General features: G+C 33.6%; 2 protein-coding genes across 2 annotated transcripts in view; both read left to right on the top strand.

The window, feature by feature from the left end:
* LOC121227928 (protein Ycf2-like) overlaps window positions 1-3300 on the top strand; it is a 4504-nt gene extending 1204 nt beyond the window's left edge. Inside the window, exon 1 of the mRNA XM_041110876.1 lies at window positions 1-3300. This exon is cut by the window's left edge and continues 1204 nt beyond it. Coding sequence (XP_040966810.1) covers window positions 1-3182 — 3182 coding nt within the window. The 3' untranslated portion in view covers window positions 3183-3300.
* Window positions 3301-9249: 5949 nt separating this feature from the next.
* On the top strand, window positions 9250-23715 carry LOC107908079 (uncharacterized). The gene is made up of 5 exons (XM_041111159.1): window positions 9250-9480; window positions 10694-10779; window positions 20856-22090; window positions 22247-22395; window positions 23152-23715. The coding sequence occupies exons 1-5, from the start codon at window positions 9250-9252 to the stop codon at window positions 23713-23715; spliced, it is 2265 nt and encodes a 754-aa protein (XP_040967093.1).
* The last annotated feature ends 3516 nt before the right edge of the window (window positions 23716-27231 follow it).

Below are 27231 nucleotides of genomic sequence, written 5' to 3'. Positions count from 1 at the left end.
GAGATCAGAAATTGTTGAAGAAAGAACAAGATGTTTCTTTTGTCCCTTCCAGGCGATCGGAAAATAAAGAAATAGTTAATATATTCAAGATAATTACGTATTTACAAAATACCGTCTCAATTCATCCTATTTCATCAGATCCGGGATGTGATATGGTTCCGAAGGATGAACTGGGCAGTTCCAATAAGATTTCATTCTTGAACAAAAATCCATTTTTTGATTTATTTCATCTATTCCATGACCAGAACAGGAGGGGATACACGTTACACCACGATTTTGAATCAGAAGAGAGATTTCAAGAAATGGCAGATCTATTCACTCTATCAATAACCGAGCCGGATCTGGTGTATTATAAGGGATTTGCCTTTTCTATTGATTCCTACGGATTGGATCAAAAACAATTCTTGAATGAGGTATTCAACTCCAGGGATGAATCGAAAAAGAAATCTTTATCGGCTCTACCTCCTATTTTTTATGAAGAAAATGAATCTTTTTATCGAAGGATCAGAAAAAAATGGGTCCGGATCTCCTGCGGGAATGATTTGGAAGATCCAAAACCAAAAATAGTGGTATTTGCTAGCAACAACATAATGGAGGCAGTCAATCAAGATAGATTGATCCGAAATCTGATTCAAATCCAATATAGCACCTATGGGTACATAAGAAATGTATTGAATCGATTCATTAAAAAGAATCGATCCGATCGCAACTTCGAATATGGAATTCAAAGGGATCAAATAGGAAATGATACTCTGAATCATAGAACTATAATGAAATATACGATCAACCAACATTTATCGAATTTGAAAAAGAGTCAGAAGAAATGGTTCGATCCTCTTATTTTGATTTCTCGGACCGAGAGATCCATGAATCGGGATCCTAATGCATATAGATACAAATGGTCCAATGGGAGCAAGAATTTCCAGGAGCATTTGGAACATTTCGTTTCTGAGCAGAAGAGCCATTTTCAAGTAGTGTTCGATCGATTACGTATTAATCAATATTCGATTGATTGGTCTGAGGTTATCGACAAAAAAGATTTGTCTAAGTCACTTCGTTTCTTTTTGTCCAAGTTACTTCTCTTTTTGTCCAAGTTGCTTCTCTTTTTGTCTAACTCACTTCCTTTTTTCTTTGTGAGTTTCGGGAATATCCCCATTCATAGGTCTGAGATCCACATCTATGAATTGAAAGGTCCGAATGATCAACTTTGCAATCAGTTGTTAGAATCAATAGGTCTTCAAATCGTTCATTTGAAAAAATTGAAACCTTTCTTATTGGATGATCATAATACTTCTCAAAAACCGAAATTCTTGATCAATGGAGGAACAATATCACCATTTTTGGTCAATAAGATACCAAAGTGGATGATTGACTCATTCCATACTAGAAATAATCGCAGGAAATCTTTTGATAACATGGATTTCTCAATGATATCCCACGATCAAGACAATTGGCTGAATCCCGTGAAACCATTTCATAGAAGTTCATTGATATCTTCTTTTTATAAAGCAAATCGACTTCGATTCTTGAATAATCCACATCACTTCTGCTTCTATTGTAACAAAAGATTCCCTTTTTATGTGGAAAAGGCCCGTATCAATAATTATGATTTTACGTATGGACAATTCCTCAATATCTTGTTCATTCGCAACAAAATATTTTCTTTGTGCGGTGGTAAAAAAAAACATGCTTTTTTGGGGAGAGATACTATTTCACCTTCACCAATCGAGTCGCAGGTATCTAACATATTCATATCTAATGATTTTCCACAAAGTGGTGACGAAAGGTATAACTTGTACAAATCTTTCCAGTTTGCAATTCGATCCGATCCATTAGTTCGTAGAGCTATTTACTCGATTGCAGACATTTCTGGAACACCTCTAACAGAGGGACAAATAGTCAATTTTGAAAGAACTTATTGTCAACCTCTTTCAGATATGAATCCATCTGATTCAGAAGAGAAGAACTTGCATCAGTATCTCAATTTCAATTCAAACATGGGTTTGATTCACACTCCATGTTCTGAGAAATATTTACCATCCGAAAAGCGGAAAAAACGGAGTCTTTGTCTAAAGAAATGCGTTGAGAAAGGGTGGATGTATAGAACCTTTCAACGAGATAGTGCTTTTTCAACTCTCTCAAAACGGAATCTATTCCAAACATATATGCCATGGTTCCTTACTTCGACAGGGTACAAATATCTAAATTTGATATTTTTAGATACTTTTTCAGACCTATTGCCGATACTAAGTAGCAGTCAAAAATTTGTATCCATTTTTCATGATATTATGCATGGATCAGATATATCATGGCGAATTCTTCAGAAAAAATTGTGTCTTCCACAATGGAATCTGATAAGTGAGATTTCGAGTAAGTGTTTACATAATTTTCTTCTGTCCGAAGAAATGATTCATCGAAATAATGAGTCACCATTGATATCGACACATCTGAGATCGCCAAATGTTCAGGAGTTCCTCTATTCAATCCTTTTCCTTCTTCTTGTTGCTGGATATCTCGTTCGTACACATCTTCTCTTTGTTTCCCGAGCCTATAGTGAGTTACAGACAGAGTTCGAAAAGGTCAAATCTTTGATGATTCCATCATACATGATTGAGTTGCGAAAACTTCTGGATAGGTATCCTACATCTGAACTGAATTCTTTCTGGTTAAAGAATCTCTTTCTAGTTGCTCTGGAACAATTAGGAGATTCTCTAGAAGAAATACGGGGTTCTGCTTTTGGCGGCAACATGCTATGGGGTGGTGGTCCCGCTTATGGGGTCAAATCAATACGTTCTAAGAAGAAATATTTGAATATCAATCTCATCGATATCATCGATCTCATAAGTATCATACCAAATCCCATCAATCGAATCATTTTTTCGAGAAATACGAGACATCTAAGTCATACAAGTAAAGAGATCTATTCATTGATAAGAAAAAGAAAAAACGTGAGCGGTGATTGGATTGATGAGAAAATAGAATCCTGGGTCGCGAACAGTGATTCGATTGATGATAAAGAAAGAGAATTCTTGGTTCAGTTCTCCACCTTAACGACAGAAAAAAGGATTGATCAAATTCTATTGAGTCTGACTCATAGTGATCATTTATCAAAGAATGACTCTGGTTATCAAATGATTGAACAACCGGGACCAATTTACTTACGATACTTAGTTGACTATTAACTATTAAAATGCTAATGCCCATCATCCATTAACTATTAAAATGCTAAAATGCATACATTATCAACTATCCATCACCTTGGCTGGTCACTACATTAAAAGTGGGGAATTTGACATGCAAATCCTCCTATTTTACACTACTATTTATTTGGCCACAACAAATTAGCCTATAGCATTTTCAAACATTTTCACATAGGTCCTATTTCATAATTTCACTCCCTTTTTCTTATGGAACAAAAATTAACTAAAATTACCGGGTTCTATCTTAAGCTTGGACCTTCTAGAGGCCCACTAACATAATTAAACCTATGCCAACATTCACAGAATTCGTGAAAATTGGGGCGTTACACCTAACTTATTAGATCTATGATATATGAGTATGTAATATTTTATTTTCTTAAGATAACATATGAATCATTTAGTTAATTTCTAATGATCCATACCCGAATTGCACAAATACCTACACAACATCTTAATAATGTATGCAATATCCAAATGCATACAAACCTAAACATGCATTAGACTTCCCACTGCTGAAATATAGGGAATCTTATGTATTTTTGTAATCTCAAAATCATTCTTATGGCATTGATTTAGAATATTCTTACTCCAACTGAACTTGTGATATATACAATCATTAACCAAAGCCATCTTAAAACTGAATAAGAAAATTACTTGGTGAATATCGTAATATCATTGACAAAAGGCTTGTTTAAGCCCATAGAAGATTTCTTTAATTTTCAAATCATGGACTTTGCATCATCGATCACAAAGTTTTCTAGTTGCACCATATAAATCATTTCATCAATATTACATTAAAAAACACAGTCTTGACATCCATCTAATGTAGCTCAAGGTTAACATATGTCACTAAAGTCTTTATATCTCTTTCTCTAGTGGACCTTCTTGATGCGATCCCGGCCGCATCATGTTTCGGTACACCTCAATGGCATCGAAATTAGCCCAAGCACGAGGGGCCCAAGTGCAAAATGAAGTTTTTTATTTCAGTTTGTTAATTTGGTTGCTGAAAAATAAGGACTTTGATTCATTTATTTTAGTTAGTTATTTTAGTTTGTGTTTTTAATTATGTCATAGTTTGAACATCATTAGTATGAGTCTTTAATTATGTCATAGTTTGAACATCATTAATATGTGTTCTGCATTTAATAAAGCCATGCATTATGTAACTCTCATTTTAGTTAAGTTTGCGTCATAAATTATGACATGCATTATGTAACTCCCATGTTAGTTAAAGTTTGCATCATTAAATTAAGTCATGCATTAAGTAACTCATTTGTTCATTTAGTTTACATCTTAAACCATGCATTTAAGCATCTTAGTTGTTCAATATGTTTGAGTTTGTTTATATAAGTATGTTATTTAATTTGGTTGTTACTTTTTAGTGCATAAATTAAAGTGTGTTTATTTTCATTTTAAATAAGGTGATTTGAGCTGGATGTTCATTAATAAATTTGTGTATGAGTGTTTATAGTGTGCTGATTCTTATGAATGTCTTTAATACTTAATTATCTACCTTGTAGGTGACTATTCATATGGCTAATTGGCTTTTCAAGATTGGATATTTTTCAAGCCTTCAAAGATCATCATGGTGGCTGTTCAAATGGTCTAAGAGTGTCTCTACAAATTTGTTCAGTTTTAAAGCATTCAAAGCTAGTTAAGGAGACAACTAAAGAGATGAATGCACAAGTCTTTTAACATTCAGTTTAAGGGAGATGAAGGGACACCAAATATCACATTAAGGGTTCATTAATTCATCAATAAAGTGAAGAGACATGCCTTTTCATCTACACTAGAATCAAGTGACGAGACATAACTATTGGCTTCCCTACATGAGTTTAAAACAAAATTAATGCGTGTAATAACCTTTGTTAATTTCTGAAGATAAAATGTTTCACATAGACATTCGAATAGTCATAATAATGCCTATAAAATAGTTTGTAAGAAAACATTGTTTTGGTTAGACAACTTTTTGCTAAATTTATGAAATATTTAAAACTTGTGAGAGTTCAAATCTCCTTGTTCTTTTTGGATTGATCTGACTTATCAAGCTAGGCTTGTGACGTCTTATCCTTCCTTTGTTTTCTGAACTTATCACTTCAAGTGTGTCGTTCGTTATACCTTTGGTTCCTATCTCGTTAGATAGCGGGTCAAGGTTTATTTTTTGTTTAGATCGATCGTTATCCATCTAAGTGCTTTTGGGTCAACAATCATCCATATTGTTGGTTCAGCCTTTGCCTTAGCCAAACCTATCCATCCATTTCCTAAACATTCTTTGAACCTTTGTTTGAGCCTATCTTCTACTCGTTTTCAGCCTTTCTTGAAACGAAGCACAACTTACTCAATTTCTCGATTGGGCATACACATACGACTTGAAACCACATCAACCGAGTTTGTATCACTTCTTAATGACATGGGTTCTTAATGTCGTAGAGTTTGTTACTTGACTATAAAGTTCTACGACATTGTCTTGATCCACAATTCCAATCTAAATAATATCAAGTATAATAGACTTCTTTTCTTTACCAATAGCAATTAAAGGAATGTGTTGAGGAATATCAACATATTAAGAAAAATATCCTTAATTCTCTCTATCCACCCACAAACTCAATATCTTCAAAGATTGAGCACTATTCGTCTTTAAAATAACTTTAGTAGTGGGATCATAAAATTTGTAACCCTTAAATTACTCATAGTATTCGAAATAATTAAAGAGGTTAAGAATATTGTTGGACACAAGTTCTCAATTCTCCTTTTAGAGACATAACCTAAACCCTTGTGCTACAACGAGATTGAATTCTTAATGTTTAATTTCTGTTTCTTACTTATTACGGTAGTATGCGATGATTTATTAAATGAAGCAATAATATTAAGTAAAATATATTATCATAATTTGATAAAGAATAGAAGCCAACTAAATTTGATTACTGAAAACAAAATTTTCTATATAAAAATGAAAAAAAAATTTCCACTTGGTAGGAAAGGGAAAAAATTAAAAGTAAAAGTAAGGTTGCATTTGGTTTCAGAAAACATATGTCATTTTATTTTATGCATTCATGGAAAATGAAAGTATTGAAGAAATCGTTTTTTTTTTATTTTTAAAAATGATTTTTAGAAAATAAAAATATACAAAAATAGAAAACAAAAAAATATTGTTTTCACTATTTTCAATATAAATGTTTTGTAAATGTGAAAATGATGAAAATTATGGTTTTTAACATTAGAGGATTTCGCTTTTGTTCAAACTCATAAGCGCAAAAGTATGCTTTTTTTTCAACCATCTTTCTAATATTAAATATGGTACCATAGTTCGAAGTTCAAACTCGTATAATGTAAAAGATTTATTTTAGTTTTTTAAAGAAAAATAGTTATGAAACATGTTTTTATTGTTAAAAAAAATTATTTATTTACCAAGTGTGTTTGTCAATCTTAATAAAATAGAAAATGAAAACTATTGTAACATCCTCACCCGGCTTAGGAGTTTTAGCTAAGTCAAAGGCGTTAAATTCAAACACCGAAGTGATCTCATAAAACCATTCTTTTTACTTAGGTCCCTTTGATTGAAAATCACTCTTTAGTTTTTAGGAACACATTCTTTAGTTTGAACTGAATGTATTTAATAATTCAATTACAATAATATTAATGTGAGGATTTAAATAAAACGATGGAAAGACTTTCAAGAAAAGTATTATCTATACTTTGAGTATTTTATAAAGTAGCAAAAAACAAATACTAGTAGCAATATTTAAATGTCATGCATAAAATAATTAACTAACAATTCCCAAAAATAATTGATTAAGGGCAATTTTAAAGAAAACTTAATAGTGGAACTTAATAAAAAAAATGACTTGCTAATCCGAGGGTCCTTCGATGCCGACTCAAACCCTATTTTCTTCATTACCTGAGAGGTAAGAAAAAGGGGGAAAGAGCTTACAACGGCTCAATGTCTGACTAATTTTAAATCATTATATACAATCAATCGTACAGTAATGTATTTAATTCATAGCATAATAATAATTTAGGCACAATAAGAGGAACATATAATAAATCAGTACATATACAAAATATAATTATGATGCACATTTATGTTTTAATTTCCCACCCATCCAACCGAACCACCTTCAAGCATTGCTCGACACACCATCCCACATAACACATAACAATAACTAACAATCTCGAATTTGATTTTTGATGATGGTCGTTCACTGGTCATCTGTGACGATGACTATTACTACCACCCCTGATTGGTTCAGTTTTGATGGTGTTTTAAAGTGACCATCCCGTCCTGTTCGGTTTAGATGGTTTTACACATAAACTATCATCTCGATTGGCCTAGTTTGGTGGCTTTTTAGCCTACCATCCTAGCTTATTCGTTTTGGATGATATTGCGCCTACTTCATGCAATGCTGACTTTCGGTGTGGACTTAAAATGCCACTGTCTCCAACAAAACTCCTCCATCCTTCATTCCCAATTTCACGTAATATGCACATATACTCATCATATCATACTCATTATCAAAATTTGATACTATACTTAATTAGCACATTTACTGTCACAACTTATCATCAAATGACATGTAATCATCCAGTCAATCAATCTTACGTACACATACATATATTTGTTGCGTGTAAAATAGAATAACAATAATGCATATAAGCATACATAGAGTTCGCACATAGCATGTATAGGGTTCGCATAACTAAATATGTGTAACTCACCTATTAAGCAATTAAAGATCGCATATAATTTCTAAGGGTTCATATGTAATCTCTACATGCTCACGTTACAATTCCTATAGTGTTCGCATGATATTTCCTCGAGGTTCACATATTATATAGTTCACATAACAATTCTTTTAATTTCCTAACACTACAATTAATCACACATAATGTTTTAAGTTTAGATTCCACACCTGATTTGAAGACCTAAAAACTTTAGCGTTGGAGAGACTGATGATCTACTCGAGAAAAGAGAAATGATTTTGAAGATTTTGCATTCCTTGATTGAAAACAAATTTAACAATGGAAGAGAAAAAGGAAGAACCCAAGAACTTGAAAGAATTTTGCAATATGAGTTTTGAAGGAAAAATAGAGAATAAATAGAAGAAAGGATGATAAATTCTATTAGGATTAAAAATAAAAAAATATGGATTTCTATTTGAATTTATTTAAAAAATATATAAAATTTCTAAATTACGATAAAAATATTAAGAAAATATGGAATTTTAAATTTATTTAAATTTTAAAGATATGAATTCTAGGTGGGATTGGATTGGTGTGAATTCCTATGGTTTACAAACATTTGGGGCATTACTATAATTTTTTCAAAGTTGGGGGCGTGACTGTAATTTTTTAAAGTTGGCCAGATTTAAAAGGAAAGCAAAAGGGGTGGTGTGATTCGAATCCTAGTTTTAATAGAGAAATTGGCGTTTTAGCCATTAGGCTATCTTCTTATTAAATTCTATTGTTGAACTATACATATCATTTTTGGAGTGTTACTGCCGAATTTAAAACAAAAGGGAAAATGTGGACTCAAACCTAGGTGTGCTAAGGAGATGGAAGCAAGCTATACCATTAAGCTACTGCACAAATCACATTTAATTCCTACCATATTTAATTATTATTCCTTCTTGTGGAGGAATAAGATTGTTGATTTTTCAAAGTAAAAGGGAAGGATAGAATTTGAACCTGATCCCACAAGAAAAAGAGGAGAGTGCTTTACCACTTAAACTAAACCCTATGTCTCAATTAATTATATATATATTTGAGGTTCATTTTGTCTATTCTCTATAATTACTCAATTTTTTTTAGTTTATTTAACTATTATTGTTTTTTTTAATACTCTCCTATTTTAGTTCATATATAATTATTAATATATATAATCAACACTCACTACTAATATTTTATTTTACCTACTTTCCAATTAGGACCTAATTCAATTAAAACTCATTATTTTTAAATTAAACCTCGCAATCAAGTTTTGTTCTAATAAAACCTGATATATTATCTTAATAATTTAATTAATTACCTAGGAAGAAAAAAGCAAGAGAACATGGAGAAAATGGAAACGAGTGTCTCTATTTCTTTGCCGGCGTCTGTGAACGGAGATGATGGGGATCTTCACTCTATTGAGGATCGTACCACTAAGAAAGTGAGGTTTAAAGATTGGGTTGGCAAAACTTCTGAAGACTTGATCGTTGACCCAAATTTGAATGTAGAATCATCGTGGAAGGATAAGCTTATGAGGGGAGTTCCGAATAACCCCATGATGGTTCACTATGATGTTAGAATTTATAAAATAAATCTACAATATAACTTAATAAACCAGGATCTGTCATGTCAAATCATTAAGAATAAATCAAGAACAAAACTAGATGCGGAAGCGTACCTGAATCCATGGATTCCTTGAAACTTTCTAAAACTTGGGGATTTGATCTTCCAAATTAGCACACAAGAAACTAAGAGAATATCTGCTCTTTCTTTCCTAATGATGGGATATTAGAAAAGATATCTTGTGTATAATTTGGGGACCATAACCTTAATATTTATAACCTTAGCATATTAGTTCTAATCAAATTCTAATTAGCCCATCATTAATTAGAATTTGATTAGAAGAGTATCTACACATATTTGACCCATACTTTATTTATTTAATAATTAAAAGCCCAATAAAATTCTAACCAAATTAGATCACTTTTAATTTGGGCTAACCTATCATGATAGTAAATAATAACATGTAATTATCCTTATTATATATGTGATGTCCAAATTTTCCAACAATCTCCCACTTGGACCGCATATATATACTAATTACTTTATAATTACATGTCATTATATAACCTTATGAGCTCAAAATTTTTACTATCATATCCAAAAGGCATTCCGTACAATCTCGTCCATTAATTATGTTAACATAGAACCAAGGCGACTTTCGTTACAAATATCATAACTAAATCCATCCATGATCACGTATATTAACACAACCAAATGACATAGATCAAGTATGGATGTGTAGCATGGAAATTACATGCAATATGATCTAAACATGTCTATTTCCAACTGGTCCTTCCTTAAACTTAAGTGAGGTCAATTTCAAAATAATAAACAGAGATATTTCTGATCAGAAAATAACCAAATACATAAATGTCTGAAATATAAACTCCCACTAAATCATGATATCCTCAAACAATGTAACACCCATGTGAGCAGTGTGCTCATGAAAGACCTTGGGTGGTAAACCTTTTGTGAGCGGATCCGCTATCATGGAGTTTGTCCCAATGTGCTCTATGGAGATTTGACCAATTTTCACTCTTTCTTTTACAACTAGGAACTTTATGTCAACATGCTTTGACTTAGATGAACTCCTGTTGTTATTGGAATATAGCACTGCTGACTTATTGTCACAAAATAATTTGAGTGGTCTTTTTACATTCTCCAAAATACGCAGCCCTGTGACAAAGTTCCGCAACCATATTCCATGGTTTGATGCCTCATAGCATGCTACAAACTCTGCTGCCATAGTGGATGAAGCTACAAGTGTCTGTTTGACACTTTTCCAAGATATAGCTCCTTTGGCTAACAGGTAAATATAGCCTGATGTAGATTTCCTACTATCTTGGCATCCAGCGAAATCAGAATCAAAATACCCTATGACCTCCAAAAGATTTGATCTCTTATAATTAAGCATGTAATCTTTTGTTCTCTGAAGATATCTCATAACCCTTTTGGTTGCTATCTAATGGTCTATACCAGGGTTGCTTAAATATCTGCCTAACATCCCAACAATGTACGCAACGTCCAGACGCGTACATACTTGAGCATACATTAAACTCCCAACAACTGATGCATAGGGAATCTTTTGCATTTCATGAATTTCAAGGTTACTCTTAGGGCATTGAGTAAGATTAAATTTGTCTCCTTTAGCGACAGGGGTGTCACCTGGTCTACAATTCTGCATGCCAAACCTTTTGAGTACTTTATCGATATAGCTCTTTTGTGATAATCCAAGAATACCTCAAGATCGATCTCGATGTATCTGAATTCCTAAAACAAAAGAGGCATCCCCAAGATCTTTCATCTCAAAATGCTTGGATAAAAAACTCTTGGTTTCGTGCAACAAGCCTATATCATTAGTGGCAAGAAAAATGTCATCAACATATAGAACCAGAAATATGTACTTACTCCCATTGAATTTGTGATACACACAATCATCAACAATATTTATTTCAAAACCGAACGAAATAATTATTTGATGAAACTTGTGGTACCATTGACGGGAAGCTTGTTTGAGTCCATAGATGGATTTTGTCAATTTGCAAACCATATTCTTTGAGTCTTTTGACTCAAAATTTTCTGGTTGCACCATATAAATTGTTTCTTCAATGTCGCCATTAAGAAACACAGTCTTAACATCCATCTGATGTAATTCAAGATCAAAATGAGCAATAAGTGCCATGATTATCCTAAAGGAGTCTTTCGATGAAACTGAAGAGAAGGTCTCTGTAAAATTAATACCTTCTTTCTAAGTATATCCTTTAGCTACAAGATGTGCATTATACCTTTCCACATTACCATTTGCATCCTTCTTGGTTTTAAATATCCATTTACAACCAATTGGTTTTGCACCTTCAGGTAATGGGACAAGTTCCCAAATTTTATTGTCTTGCATAGATTTATACTCATCTTTCATGCATCAATCCACTTTTGAGAATTAGAACTTTTCATGGCCTGATGAAAGTTGATTGGATCATCTTCCATCATTCCATTATCATCCTCATGTTCTTGGAGAAATACAATATAATCATCTGGAATAGCATTTCTCCTTTCTCTTGTGGACCTCCTTAATGGCACTTGTTCTTGAGGTTGTTGAGTTTGTTCTTCTGGAACAATTACCTCATTTTGAATAGGGAGTTGTTCAACATTGTCTTGTAAAGGTTCTAGATTCACTTCTTGATCAATGATAGGTATAAGAACCTGAACATCATCAAAAGTGATAGTAGGAATTGAGTTAGAATCCAATTCCTCCTTAAAAGCAATGTCTCTAACCTTATTTCTCCCTCCAAACTCAACATCCTCAAAAAATGTTGCAGTTCCTGTCTCAAAAATATTCTTTATTATGGGATCATAAAATTTATAGCCCCTAGATCGCTCAGAATAGCCAATAAAGTAGCTGCTTATTGTTTTAGAGTCCAATTTCTTTTCATGAGGCCTATAAGGTCTTGCCTCAGCTGGACATCCCCAAATGTGAAAGTGCTTTTGACTAGGCTTTTGACTTGTCCAAAGCTCATTAGGTGTTTTTGCAACTGCTTTATTGGGTACTCTATTCAGAATGTAAGTTGCTGTCTTTAATGCTTCTCCCCAGAGGGACTTAGGTAAGGTAGAATGAGCAATCATGCTCCTTACCATATCCTTAAGAGTTCTGTTTCGTCTTTCAGCTACACCATTCATACTAGGTGATCCTGGCATGGTGTACTGTGGGACAATATCACATTCCTCTAGGAATTTCGCAAATGGTCCTGGACATTGTTCACCTGAGCCATCATATCTACCGTAGTACTCACCACCACGATCAGATCTAACATTTTTAATCCTTTTGTTGAGTTGATTCTCAACTTCAGCTTTATAAGTTTTGAACACGTCCAAAGACTGAGATTTCTCATGAATGAGATATAGGTACCTATAACGTGAGTAATCGTCTATAAATGTTATGAAATATTGTTGACCATTCTATGATACCGTAGGGAATGGCCCACAAATATCTATATAAATTAATTCTAAGATGTCTGAAGCTCTATTGGCACCCAATCTCTTGGTTTTGGTCTGTTTTCCCTTGATGCAATCGACACAAACATCAAAGTTTGAGAAGTCAAGGGACTTTAAAATATCATCAGACACAAGGCGTTCAATTCTAACTTTTGAGATATGACCTAAGCGCCTATGCCATAATGATGCTGAATTTTCCTTATTTAATTTGCGTTTAATACCCCGTGATTCCACATGCAAGGTTTCATTATAGGATACAACTATTTCTAGCAAATAAAGGTTGTCATAAGTATTTAAATAACCAGTTCAAATAACATTTGAATTTAAAGACAAATTAAATTGATTGTTTCCGAATGAACAATAATATCCAAATTTGTCCAACGAAGAAACAGAAACTAAATTCCGTCTAAATGACGGTACAACAAAAGTGTCTTTTAAATCCAAATAAAAACCAGTTTCTAATAACAACCTAAAATGCCCAATTGCTTCCACTTCTACCGATTTTCCATCGCCCATAAAGATGTGTCTTTACCATCACTTGGCTTTCGGTAACTCAGGCAACCCTGCGTAGAAACACTTATGTGAGTAGTAGGACCAGAATCTATCCACCAAGTGTTTCTAGGTACTGAAGCTAAATTAATATTAGAACAGACCAAATTAAGAATTATACCTTTCTTTACACACCAAGCATAATATTTGGTACAATCTTTCTTTACGTGTCCAGACTTATTACAAAAGAAACAACTCTTTGTAGCTTGTTGTTGTTTCTTTTGGGCTGGACCCCTAGCAGCTTCATTCTGATATTTTCTTTTCTTGCCCTTGTCCTTAGGGGCATTGGCCAAATGAGCACTTTCAGACTTATCACGCTTCAACCTTTCTTCCTCTTGCACACAATGAGAAATGAGCTCATTTAGGGGCCATTTCTCCTTTTGACAGTTATAACTAATTTTAAATTGGTTAAACTGTGCAGGAAGTGATACCAAAACCATAAGAACAAGCAATTCCTCAGAAAGCTCGATCTTAAGTGCCTTAAGTCTTGAAGCAGTATGGAACATCTCCATAATGTACTCCCTTACGTTTCCTTGACCTTTATACTTCATAGACATCAAAGAAGTCAGAAGTGATGTCATCTCAACCTTATTATTTTTAGCAAAACGTTTCTCAATTTCATCAAGGAAACCTTTGGCCTGAGTAATCTCTTCAGATTCTGTGCCCCTAAAGGCTTCTGGAATGCTGTGTTTCATGATCATTAGACTCATGCGATTTGAACGATCCCACCTCTCAAAGTCCCTCTTAATATCAGGGGTGCTTTCCGCAGTGAGAGGTGCAGGTTGTTCTTCCCTTAGTGCAAGGTCTATGTCCATACAGCCAAGCACTATAAGTAAGTGCCTTTTCCATTCCTTAAAATTAGTTCCATTAAGCATGGGTATAGAATTTATATTAGCAGATATTGTAACAGCAGAAGATGAATTAGCTGAATAGAGAACAAAAACAAGCTTAAACCAATATTCATAAGTAAACAATAAATTCAATATAATGGCTAATCCCATCTCAAGATACCAAACACTACATTAATATCAAGTCTTTGGACAGTAATATTAACAGTAAATGGTACTCTTGTTGTAGCAATCAAACATTGACAATAAATTATGTCAAGCAATGAATTAATCTTTGGACTAACTTATTGCTTACATAAAATACTTTATAATTGTCACACATTTATCACCACAGATGTGACAGCCCTAATTCGACCCTAGTCGGAATGTGGTTTCGGGACCACAAAACTGATCATAAAATTTATTAAAAATTAATTTTTATATCTTCTATGTGTGATAGTGCATGTGTGAAAAATTTGATGTTTTAATTTAGTCATATGAATGTGAATTTCACTTGAAAGGACTTAGATGAGAAACCTAGAAAATATGTTAGGCAAATGTGGGAGGATCAAATAATTTTCAAAGTATGAAAGATTGGGTTTGCATGGCAAAATGCCCATTATGCATTAAGTGGCCGGCCAAGCAATGATGTTCCTCCACTAAGTTTATTTTAATCATAATATTATATTGATAAGTGATTATAATATCATAAATAAAATGAATAAAAAAATATTAAGATGAATAAAATAAGAAATGAAAAAAAAATTAAGTGTTCATCTTCTTCTTCTTGCCAAAAACCGAAACCAAAGGAAAGAAAAAAAGAGAAATTTCACTAAAGTATTTCGGCACCCTCTTTTGCTAGTTGGAAGTAAGTTTTGAAATGAATTTGAAGTCTTTTTATGTGTTTAAGTTAATTGTTAAATGCATTTCTTGGCCATGTCAAGAAAATCAAAATTTTTATGGTGGTTTGGGCACTAGTGTAACAGCCAAATTTTTCAATGGTGTCGGAAACAGTGATTCGAGATCACTAAATCCGACGAGTAAGCTTAGAAGTTTTAACAAATAATAATTATAGGCCAAGCGCGAACTTAAAAGAATTATTTTTAATTAGTGAATTTTGCGATTTTAAAAGAATTAATTAGGTAAATTTGGTTGAAAACGAGGTATCGAGACCTCGGATTTATAAACCGAGCCATAAATATTTTTATAAATATATATGGAATGTTATTAAGTTAGTATTAAAGTTTCGTTAGAAAATTTTAACGTTTGGTTAGTCAATTAATTAAAAAGAACTAAATTGAAATAGTGCGAAATTTATTAAATTGTGATTAAATAGTTTAAGTGATTAAAAAGGAGGGATTTAAAAGGAAATTCGACCCAAATTGTATGGGCTGGACGGTTGGGCAAGAAAATCAGCAAAAAAGACAAGGAGAAACAAGGGCAAAATGAGAAACTTTGCAAACTAAACATATAAAACAAGACAAATTTGAAAAATCTAGAGATATCATCATTTTTCTTCAGCAAAAACGCCATGGGAGGTCTTAAAGCTGCTGGTTTTTCGTACTTTGACATATGTGAGTTCAATTCTTTCCCTTTTCTTTGAGATTTTTATGTTTTTGTGACTTTTACAATTAGGTTCAAGTGTTTAATTCATTAGTTTTTGATTTTATGAGCAAAATTAAAAGCTATCATTGATAAGTGTTAGCTGTTTATGATGAAATAAAATGAATTTGAAGCTTTGATTTTGTTGTTTGATGATTTTATCAAGTAATTTCAATAGAAATTAATTTTAGGACCTAATTGTGAAAAAGTTGTGAATTAAGGTTTAGTGTTAAAATTCTGATTTTCAAAGGTTGTGTAATAGTTTAGAATGATGGAATAAAATGTTAATTGAGAAAAAATTAGCTTAATAGATGGGCTAATTGAGCAAGGACTGAATTGTATGACCTGTGAAATTTAGAGGAAAAATGGTAATAAACATCTTGAACTAAAACAATATTGGACAGCAGCAGTAGACTAACTTTGAAAAATCACCATAAATTGTATAAATCTAATTAGAAGATGAATAAAATATTAAATTAAAGCTTATTGAGTCTAGTTTTTCATAGAAGAAACGGTGTAAGCAATGGATTTGTAAATTATGAGATATACTTAATTTTGTGAGACAAGGTTAGAATGAATTCGGGTTCTCCTGTTTTGACTTTGGAAAATCACTAAAAATTGGATAAAATTAATTAGAGTCTCAAATTTATATGCTTAGAATTCTTAATGAGTCTATTTTCAATAGAAATCAATGTAAACATTATCCGAGTTTTTTACTGTGATATAATTAATTTTTAGTGAAAAGAGGTCAGAACTATGGATAGTGAAACAGGGGAAACTTAAATGAATAAAATGTACTAATTGGCTAAAGAAAAAATTATGAAAATTTTATGGTGGAATGATATGTGAGTCTTGTTTCAGGGAAAATTTACAGATCTTAATTTTGAGCTCTGTAGCTCGAATTATAAATAATTGAGTGACTATGACTTGTGTGAACAGCTTGATGTGAGCATTAATAAGTAAATTGTGAAATCGTACTTACAAGAATGTTATATACATTAAGGATGTGGACTGGAGAGGAGGAGGAGGAAAAATATATATGAATATTCAGTTAGCATGGCTAATTTACATGTTTTAAGCTCATGGACTAAATTGAATAAAAGTAAAAGTTTAGGGGGTAATTTTGTAAAAATGTCAAAAATGACTAAATTGAAGGAAATAAATTGTTTTATTATCTAAATTAATAAATTGAATGAAATTATCAATTTAAGATTGGGTGAAATTTGGGAAAATGGTAAATTACCAATATGCCCCTAAATCTTGGTATTTCTGCAATTTAGTCATGTAGGTTCGGATACCTGAATGAGCATGTAAATATAACAATTTAAGTATTGTATCGTATTTTATATGATATTTTGAATTGAATATATGAAAAGGATGTTACATGAAACATGAAACATGAATACTAAATAATATAAATTAATTAAAATTATTCTGAAAATTTCGGTAATGCCTTGTATCCTATCCCGGTCTCAGGTACGGGTATGGGGTATTACAACTAGGCCGTGTATCAAGATGTAGGAATTTGAGGTTGTTTTCATGTTGAATTGAATAAGTAGATGTTAGAATGAGGTAAATCTTATTGAATTGTTAGTTGGGTAATACTTTGTGCATTCGGCTATATGTGGTTTAAATAAAATGTTCATTTCATTTTTTTTTCTATTTTCTTTTATGAGAAATGATTCAAATAAGTATTAAGGCCGAATGAGTCCTGGTCGATTAGTTAAACTGCAAAATTCATGTTATGGAGTAATTTGAGCAATTGACCGAGATATGGATGGAGGAATAAGATTTATATTTTTATATTTTAGGAGTGAAAGGCATAATGAAAATTTGAGCAAGTTTTAATGTGCATATTTTAGTTTATGTGCTATGGAGAATTTGATTAAAATAGTTTGGTATGGTGTTTGCCGAATTTAAATTTAGATTGTTTGAGTAACTTAAATTATGTATTAGAAATTTATTTGAGTGATTTGAATGGACATTAAGATGTTGAACTCATGAAATTAGAAGTATATGAGCTTGATGGTATTTAGATGAATACTAACCGAAAATGAGTTTAGCTAATTAATTTACAAATTATTTAGTATTGAAAAATTTGGAAATGTGAATTGCTGAAATTTATCTTGTATTATGTAGCGAATAAATGGAATAGATGAGAAGTATGTTTAAATGTGCATTAAGTTTAAAGGTTAAACTTTATATTGTTATGGCTTGGTTAATACTAGATGGAATACCGAATCTGTGTGTGTGTCTATGAAGATTGAATATAAATTGGGGCTACGATGATTGAGTTATTTTATTTGCTTAGTTGGAGCTCAAGATCAAAGGGAGCCAAGTTCGGCCAAAGGAAAAGCGAAAGCGGTTGAGTAGCTGATCAGAGTTGTTCATCCGACTAAAAAGGTAAGTTCCTAAGTAATTTAAGTTACGATTAATATTGCACATAAATGACATAAAATAGGTTGGATAAGAAATCATGGTATGTATGAATTTTTGAAAATTGAATGTGAGATTTATCAACCTATCTATGACATTGTGGTAGCTATAGATAAGAAATTTCAGCACTATGTGTGCGAGGTTATGTGGCACTATGTGTGCAAAAACTACGTGGCACTATGTGTGCAAGATTACATAGCACTATGTGTGCGAGGGAAACGTGGCACTATGTGTGCGGACCTCTAAATCGAGCATTAAGTGTGCGATATCGATCGTGGAGAATTGCTTGTGCAAATGAAAAAGTTTAGAACTTTAAACTGGGAGTAATGAAATGTGCCTGGATATTAGACATGGGACTTGATCTTAATCTGTATATTAATAGATAATGCTTGGGAAGAGAGAAAGAAGAGAAAGGTAATCGGCTCAATTAGTATATAATTGAACAAAGATATAAATTAGTGATAAATGAATCTAAATGGATTGGAGATTTGATTGATAGATGGAGGGGCTTGGTTTGTGCTTTATTTAATTAATTGAACATTGTTTGTCATTTATATATACGCAAATGATATGCATATGACATTTACCATGGTCTTTTCAATTTGCGATTAAATGGTGTAGGAGTACATAGTGAATTCGGGTAAGAATGTACCAAATTCATAATGTACACATGTGACATAAGATTTCCTTGTGATATCATGTTTGAATTCGGCTAATATTGGATTGAAACTTTATTTTTGTTAAGATAATTGGATCATTACATTTTTGAAATTTCTTAGGACTTATTGAGTTAATAACTCACTTGGTGTGTTTATTGGTTTTGTATAGATCATCTTGTTGAGGAAAGCTTGGATTCGTTACGAAGTCATCACATCTTTTGACAACCCTTTTGGTATCTTTGTTTAAAGCTCTAGTAGACATTATGGCATGTATAGAATAATATTTTGGGAGGTTTGCTATTTTGATAGTATTGTATATATAAAGGCATGCGAATATGGCTAAAGTTCTATGTATGGATTTGATAATGGTTTAAATATAAATCTTGAAGTGAAATCAACTTGACATATAAGTTCATATTGTGATATGAGTGTGATTATGTTATGCTTGAACTAACATGTTAAGCATTCAAGATACATTATGTATGTGTATTCGGTCAAGAGGAGAAAAATCACCTTACATTTTTACCCTTGTTTTAGTATGCGCATACTATAGAAGTTACTCCTGGAAACGTGCAATTATTGTTCTAATTATTTAAATTAATATTAGACACAGGTATTAGGGTGTTACAACAGATGTCGTTGTAATTTTGCCAAATATTAACTTACCTTTGGGTCAATCAATAAACGCATGAATCACAAAAACATATAACCATCTTAGTATTTCAAATAAACTAATCTACACAAAAGAGGTCACATTTTGTTTCAACTAATTTATTTAAAATATTAGATATCCTTAATTAAAAGCCAAAATCTGAATTTATTTGTTCCAAAATATTTACCTTAATTTCATCTTTCAATCAAATTAAAAGATAAAACATAAATATATATTTATATTATTTTCCAAAACATTAAACCAATCAAAGCATGCATATTTTATATATTTATATAAACAAACAAAACATAGATATGAATCAATTTCTATATATATATTTATATATATGTATTTTAAATGTCATATGGATTAAAATAATAATAATCACATGCCTTGCAAATACACAAGAACTGAATCGCAATATTTTCAAATAAAACTTAAAAACGTAGGTATCAAATAATATTACCCAATTTTAATATGAAAATCACCCAATTTTTTTTAATATGAATTCAAGATAAAGAAAACTTTAATATAAATTTTCAAAAAACAACATATATATCCGAAATATAAAACCCATGAAATTTCAAGAATCAATTATTCAAATGAAGAACCTGAATCAATTTCCAATGATTCGATATGACGAGGCTCGGATGCCACTTGTTAGAATTTATAAAATAAATCTACAATATAACTTAATAAACCAGGATCTGTTATGTCAAATCATTAAGAATAAATCAAGAACAAAACTAGATGCGGAAGCGTACTTGAATCCATGGATTCCTTGAAACTTTCTGAAACTTGGGGATTTGATCTTCCAAATTAGCACACAAGAAACTCAGAGAATATCTACTCTTTCTTTCCTAATGATGGGATATTAGAAAAGATATCTTGTGTATAATTTGGGACCATAACCCTAATATTTATAACTTTAGCATATTAGTTCTAATCAAATTCTAATTAGCCCATCATTAATTAGAATTTGATTAGAAGAGTATCTACACATATTTGACCCATACTTTCTTTATTTAATAATTAAAAGCCCAATAAAATTCTAACCAAATTAGATCACTTTTAATTTGGGCTAACCTATCATGATAGTAAATAATAACATGTAATTATCCTTATTATATATGTGATGTCCAAATTTTCCAACATATGATTCTTCTGTCAGAAGGGACAGTGCGAGTGATGGAGATATCAATCTACTAGCAGACGACGTGAAAGTTTCTATCGTCAATGGAATTCCAGCTATTAGTTTCTCAGATCGTGTTAAAGAAATTCTTTATAAAGAAATGGAACTAATAGTTATTATTAAATTGTTAGGGAGAAACGTTGTTTTAAATACTTTATATAATCGTGTTTCTAACTTGTGGAAACCTTGTTCTTCGTTTCATCTTATGGATATTGAAAATGGTTATTACCTGGTTCGTTTTTTGAAAAGGGCTGATTATGATCGTGTTTTATCACAAGGACCATGGATCATCTTTGGACAATACCTCACGGTTCAACCTTGGACCAAGGATTTCAACCCTATGCAACTGTATCCCAGTGTGGTTTTGGCTTGGATTTGGTTACTGGGTCTACCGAGGTTTTTGTATCATCGGCAAATTGTGGAGGCTATTGGGGGGCTTATTGGAAAAGTTGTCAAACTGGATTTCCACACAGATAATAGATCCAGAGGCCGGTTTGTTCGTCTTGCTATTTTTTTAAATCTCGACAAACCCTTGATTTCTCAGGTTTTGATCGATGGCATCGCTCAGAGGGTGGAATATGAGGCTCTCCCCACGGTTTGCTTTGGACGTGGAAAATATGGTCATGTCAAAGATTTTTCTCCTAAGGAGAATGCGAATCGAAATCCTATCAGCCAGTCAGAAGTAGTCAAAGATGTGTCGGTTAAGGCCGCTGGTGGAAATGCCGAAGAAGCTAGACCAGAATTTGGCCCGTGGATGCCGGTTGAGAGGAAATCGCAGCGAAATTTGAGGAATGGTCGGGGAAATGCTAGATCTAACAAAGGAGAGATTAAAGGGGAAAATCATCAGAAGGAACCGTTGGCGTCTAGGTTTTTAGCGTTAATAGGGGAAGATGAAAATAGCGATACTTATGATATGCCTGTTAGGAATCTTCTGTCGGTGGGAGATTATGATTTTAATGATGCTAGAAAGGGTAGTCTAAATGCCAGAATTGGGGTTAACTCTTTGGGGGATTTGGACTCTAGTGTTGGTCCAAGTAATATACCCACTAAGCCTTCCAAAGTAAAGGCCACAGATGGGCCAAAAGGGAACGATGCTTTGAAGAATGTCAGCCTGCGGTTAACTCCTGACCTAGCTCATAAATCCAGTTCAGATCCTGAGCTCTCCAAAGAAGCTGATGCGGTGGAAAACTGGGCTAAATTGGGACAACTTTCTGGTGGGCCCACGAAGGAACCAAATTCGCACATAATTTTGGGCCAAAATGCCTTGGACAAAAGGCCAATGCATGATAATAACTTTACTCAAATCTTGCGCAAGGAAATTAAAAATCTAGAATTTAATTCTAATTCTAATTCTAATTTTAATAATGCAGGTACAACGCACCATGCCAGTTCAATTATTGATATGGTCGTGGATGATGTTAAATGTGGGGATTGCTCAAATAAAGTTCAAGGGGTTTCAAATGGTGGAAATTTTGATAATATTGTAGCGCACTTCAACTGGCTTTCGAATGCTCTGAGGGCACCCCTGTTATTATTTCAGAGGATGTCTTGGAACCCGAGAAACATTCTGCAATAAATTTTAAAGACCCCTCCCATAAAAAAAGGAAAAGGTAGCTCGGATAAATCTACTTGTGGAAATTTTGGTGAAGGAGTACCCGTTTCTAGAGAGAAGTTTGGTGGTAAAGATTTAATTGGGGCAATGGTCAAAAAGCGTCCAATGCTTTGCGTGGTAGTGGGAGTCGGTTCAAAGCTTCAGGAAATTATAGAGTATCCTTGGTCGAATCTATGGAGGAAATGGCTAAATTTATATCTAGTCCTAACCTTTGTAAGGATCTTAATTCTAGATCGGAAGGGAGAGCCTTGGTTAAGGATGGGGACAATGCCTCCCGATAGTAATTCGTATGTTTTTCTAATTATTATTATTTTTTATATATGAATTTTACAATATTTTCTTGGAATTGTCAAAGTTGTGTTAGTGTTAAGTTTCCTCGTATTTTTTGAGAATATTATCAGGAACATAGTCCTGATATTATTAGTCTACTCGAGACAAGAGTTAGTGGGTCTAAAGTAGATCACAGTATTGCTAAATTGGGTTTCCCTAATTCACACCGTGTCAAAGCGATTGGTTTCTCGGGGGGTATTGGATTGGTTGGAAGAACTTTGTTTGCCTTGAGATAATTTTTAATCATCCTCAATTCATCATGGCTCGGGTTGGGACTACGTTTTCTTCAAATTCTATCTTTATTCGTTTGTATATGGGAGTCCGAATAAGCAGAAGTGCTCGGATTTATGGGATATATTGAAAAGCTCGATTCCCTTAGGGAACGTTCCATGGGTTGCTATTGGAGATTTCAACGTTATTCTTTTGCCATCTGAGAAATTAGGTGGTATGTCTACAGGTAGGCACTGCCCTCTCTTTGGTGATTTTGTGGATAAAGCTAAACTTCATGATTTAGGGTTCAGAGGTCCACCCTTTACTTGGCATAGGGGACTGCTTTTTGAAAGACTTGATATGGCTTTGGGAAATGAAGCTTGGGTTCAAGCTTTTCCCAATAGTTTGGTCACTCATCTCCCAAAAATTAAGTTCGACCATAGGTCTTTTCTCCTCTTATTAAATCCAAAGGTCTCTCTCCCCAAAGGCCGGCCTTTTCGTTTTCTGGCCGGATGGGTTGAACATCCCGAGTTTGGAAAGTTTGTGGAAGATAACTGGGACTTCTCTGGTGACATATCTAATTCTTTAAGTATGTTCACTCGTGAGCTTAAGGATTGGAATAAGACGATTTACGATCGTATCACTTCTCATAAAAGGTCTCTTCTTAAGGAGCTCACTAAAATCTAGAAAATTATGGATCTCTCAGGGTCTAATCGGCTAGCCCAGGTAGAGTTAAAGATTCGACAAGAATTGGAGACTGTTCTTCGCCACGAAGAACTTCTGTGGAAACAAAAGGCTCGTTTTGATTGGCTTAATCTTGGAGATCGCAATACTAAGTTCTTTCATACTCGTACGACACGACAAAGGAAGAATAACCGTATTACTATGATTCGCAACGACTGTGGGGAGTGGATTTATGACACGGAAGTTATTGAAGCTGAGGCTAATAAATTTCTACAGAATTTATATGGGGAGCCACCTGGACCCATGGGATGTTTACCTCCTAGTAAGTTCCCTAGCCTTGGTCAAGATGATATTTCTTTTTTGGAAAGGCATGTTTCTAATGAGGAAATCAAGGTGGCTCTCTTTGATATGGCACCTCTCAAAGCTCCTGGCAGTGATGGTTTCCATGCACTTTTTTTCCAGAAGCAGTGGAATACGGTAGGGGACGAGGTTTGTAATTGGGTGAAAAGTATCTTTAATGGGGCACCATCGACACTGAGTTGAATAACACGTTAATTTTCCTCATTCCTAAGGTTGATAATCCTGATGAATTTGCTCAATATAGACCGATTAGTCTGTGCTTTATGTTATATAAACTTGTGATGAAGATTGTTGCGAATCGTTTCAAGATCATTTTTCCAAAGATTATTGGAGCGAAGCAAGCTAGTTTTATTTCAGGTAGGAATATCACTGATAATGTCATTATCACCCAAGAGGTGATTCATTTGATGAGAAGTTTTCCCAAAAGAAAATGGATGACTATTAAGATTGATTTGGAGAAGGCTTACGATAGAGTACGATGGGACTTTATCAAAGCTTCTCTTCAGGCTGCTGGTATCCCTACTTTACTTATTAACATTATTATGTCTTCTATTACTATTCTTCGATGCAGGTTCTTTGGAATGGAGTTCCTTTGTCCAAATTTAAGCCAGCTAAAGGTATTTGACAAGGATGCTCGCTCTTACCTTATCTCTTCGTTTTATGTATGGATTGGCTTGGCCAAGAGATCCATTCGGCTATTTCGGAGAGACAATGGAGCCCTATTCATCTCTCTCGTTTTGGGCCTCCCATTTCGCACTTGTTCTTTGCTGATGATTTAGTTATTTTCAGCAAAGCATATATGAAGCATATTCGACTCATCAGGAATATTTTGGCAAGGTTTTGTGATTTCTCTGGGCATAAAATCAATGCTGGGAAAACAAACATCTTTTTCGCTAAAGGCTTGGACGTTACAGTGGCAAACTCGATTAGTTCTTTATTTGGATTTCAAAAAGTCCAGAATCTCGGACATTATCTTGGTATTCTGCTTTTTCATCAGAGGTGACTAATGGTACTATGCATTTCGTGGTCGAAAAAGTTAGAAGAAAACTCCTAAGCTGAGACGCTAAGAGTTTATCCATTGCCGGTCATATCACTTTGGCCCAGTCGGTCCTCATGTCTATTCCCAGCTATTTTATGCAATCCATACTGATTCCTAGGAGTATTTGCGATGAGATTGAGAGTCTGGTGAAGCGATTCACTTGGGGTTCATCTGAGCATAAGAAAAAGATGTCTCTCATTGGTTGGGATTCTAGTTGTCAACCCAAATGTTGTGTAGGGCTTGGATTACGGAAGTTACGAGACCAGAATATCTTGTTTCTGCTTAAGCTGGGGTTCAATATTGTAACCAACAAAGAGGCCTTTAGGTTTAGGTTATTAGAGCCAAATATCGTTTGACTGATACTCTTCCTATCTCTATTAGGCATGACAGAGGTTCGTTTCTTTGGAATTCTCTCTCCAAAGTTTGGCCTCTACTCCGAGAAAACTTAGTTTGATCTGTTGGGGATAGATGCCAAATTCGTTGTTGGTAAGATGCTTGGATTCCTAATGTGGGGCCTTTGGTAAAGTTCCTCCCACTAGGTGTCGATCTTAGACCTGAGTGCTATCTTAAAGAAATGGTAAATGCGGATGGATCGTGGAATCTTGATTTGTTTAGAATTTGGCTTCTGGAGGAGGTGATTGATTTGATCGTGGCTATCCCCCCTCTTTGCCCCTATGAGGGGCCAGACATAATCTCCTGGGGTCACACTTCGACTGGAAACTTTACAGTTAAGAGTGCTTATAAGGTTTGTAGGAGTGATGATTGGAGTTCGAAGGATGATAAGTGGAAAAGTGTCTGGAAATTTCCAGGACCACAAAGAGTTCATTTTTTTCCTTTGGTTAGTTCTCAAACAACGTCTTCTCAGTAATATGGAAAGGATTAGAAGAGGTTTAGCGGATGATCCTTTTTATCCTATATGTGGCTTTCATTCGGAAGATATCTTCCACATCCTCAGAGATTGTTCTGCTGCTAAAGATGTGTGGAGTCAGATCATTTCAGGTAGTCGCTCTACAAACTTTTTTCCCTTAACTTACAAGAGTGGATTCTTGTTAATGTGCAGGATACTTCGATGGACTTGGCGGGTGGAGCTAGTTGGGCTTGTCTTTTTGGAATCCTGGCTTGGCGGATTTGGAAGAATCGTAATCTTTTTATATTCCAGGGTCATCCATGGAGTCTTAGAGAGGTAATTAACAATTCCTTTAGCTGGGCTTCTCAATGCTTTGCAATCCCTAAAGATGTTTTGAGTGGCGATATTGGTTCTCCTTTGGAAGAGCAAGATTGTGTTTCTACGATATTCCTTAACACTGATGGAGCAGTACGTGTGGATACGGGGAGTGCCTCCGCTGGGGGAGTGGCTAGAGACTTGAATGGACAGTGGCTTTTCGATTTCAATAGATATCTTGGAAAGTGTTCAATCTTTGATGCAAAACTTTGGGACATTTTAGAAGGTATTAAGCTCATTCAAATAAAAGGTCATGATTGTGTTATAAGTCTCTCGGATAGCCTGGAGCCATTCAAGGAAGCAACTTTGGCAGTTCTTATTCGGCTCTTATCAGGCGAATTCAAAGTCTGTTATCTCAAGAAAACTCATGGATTTTGAGCTATATTCCCAGAGAACAAAATGAAGTTGCTGACTGTTTGGCAAAAGAAGCGGTTCCGTCTAGCCTTGATCTACAACTTTTGGATTTTCCCTCCTTTAGGGTACAAAATCTTTTAGATTTGGACATGTCTAAAGGTTTTCCCTTACGTGGGTTGGATGTAATTAATTAGTTTTTCTCTGTATTGTATTCACCAAAAAAATAATTTAATTAATTATTTTTTACCTTAATTTTAATATTCATTTCAACCTCATAATTTTATAACCTGATTAATCGAACTCACTATATTTTGAGATGTGACAACTATATTCTAAAAATAAAAAATGAAAATGAAAATAGAAAATATTTTCAAAAACAAAATGGAGCATAAAGTTTCATTTCGTTTTAGAAAGCAGATGTTATTTTCATTTTCGTTTTCCTTGAAAATAGAAAACAATGTAAAACGTATTTGGTTGAAATTTAAAAAAAATGAAAATGAAAAATATATGAAAATTAAAAAAAAAATTACTTTCACTGTTTTAC

This window comes from Gossypium hirsutum, chromosome A04, assembly GCF_007990345.1.
Source record: "Gossypium hirsutum isolate 1008001.06 chromosome A04, Gossypium_hirsutum_v2.1, whole genome shotgun sequence".
NCBI classification, from domain to species: Eukaryota; Viridiplantae; Streptophyta; class Magnoliopsida; order Malvales; family Malvaceae; genus Gossypium; species Gossypium hirsutum.
The sequence above is the reverse complement of the archived record's forward strand: the minus strand, read 5'-3'. Positions and strand labels throughout refer to the sequence as shown.

What these genes read in the sequence shown, in the direction of transcription:
- LOC107908079 (XM_041111159.1), top strand. Translation starts at nt 9,250, where the DNA reads ATGGAGAAAATGGAAACGAGTGTCTCTATTTCTTTGCCGGCGTCTGTG. An exon ending in CCATGATGGTTCACTATGAT is followed by an intron (nt 9,481 to 10,693) that starts GTTAGAATTTAT and finishes GATGCCTCATAG; the next exon opens with CATGCTACAAACTCTGCTGC. An exon ending in ATAGCTCCTTTGGCTAACAG is followed by an intron (nt 10,780 to 20,855) that starts GTAAATATAGCC and finishes TTCTTCTGTCAG; the next exon opens with AAGGGACAGTGCGAGTGATG.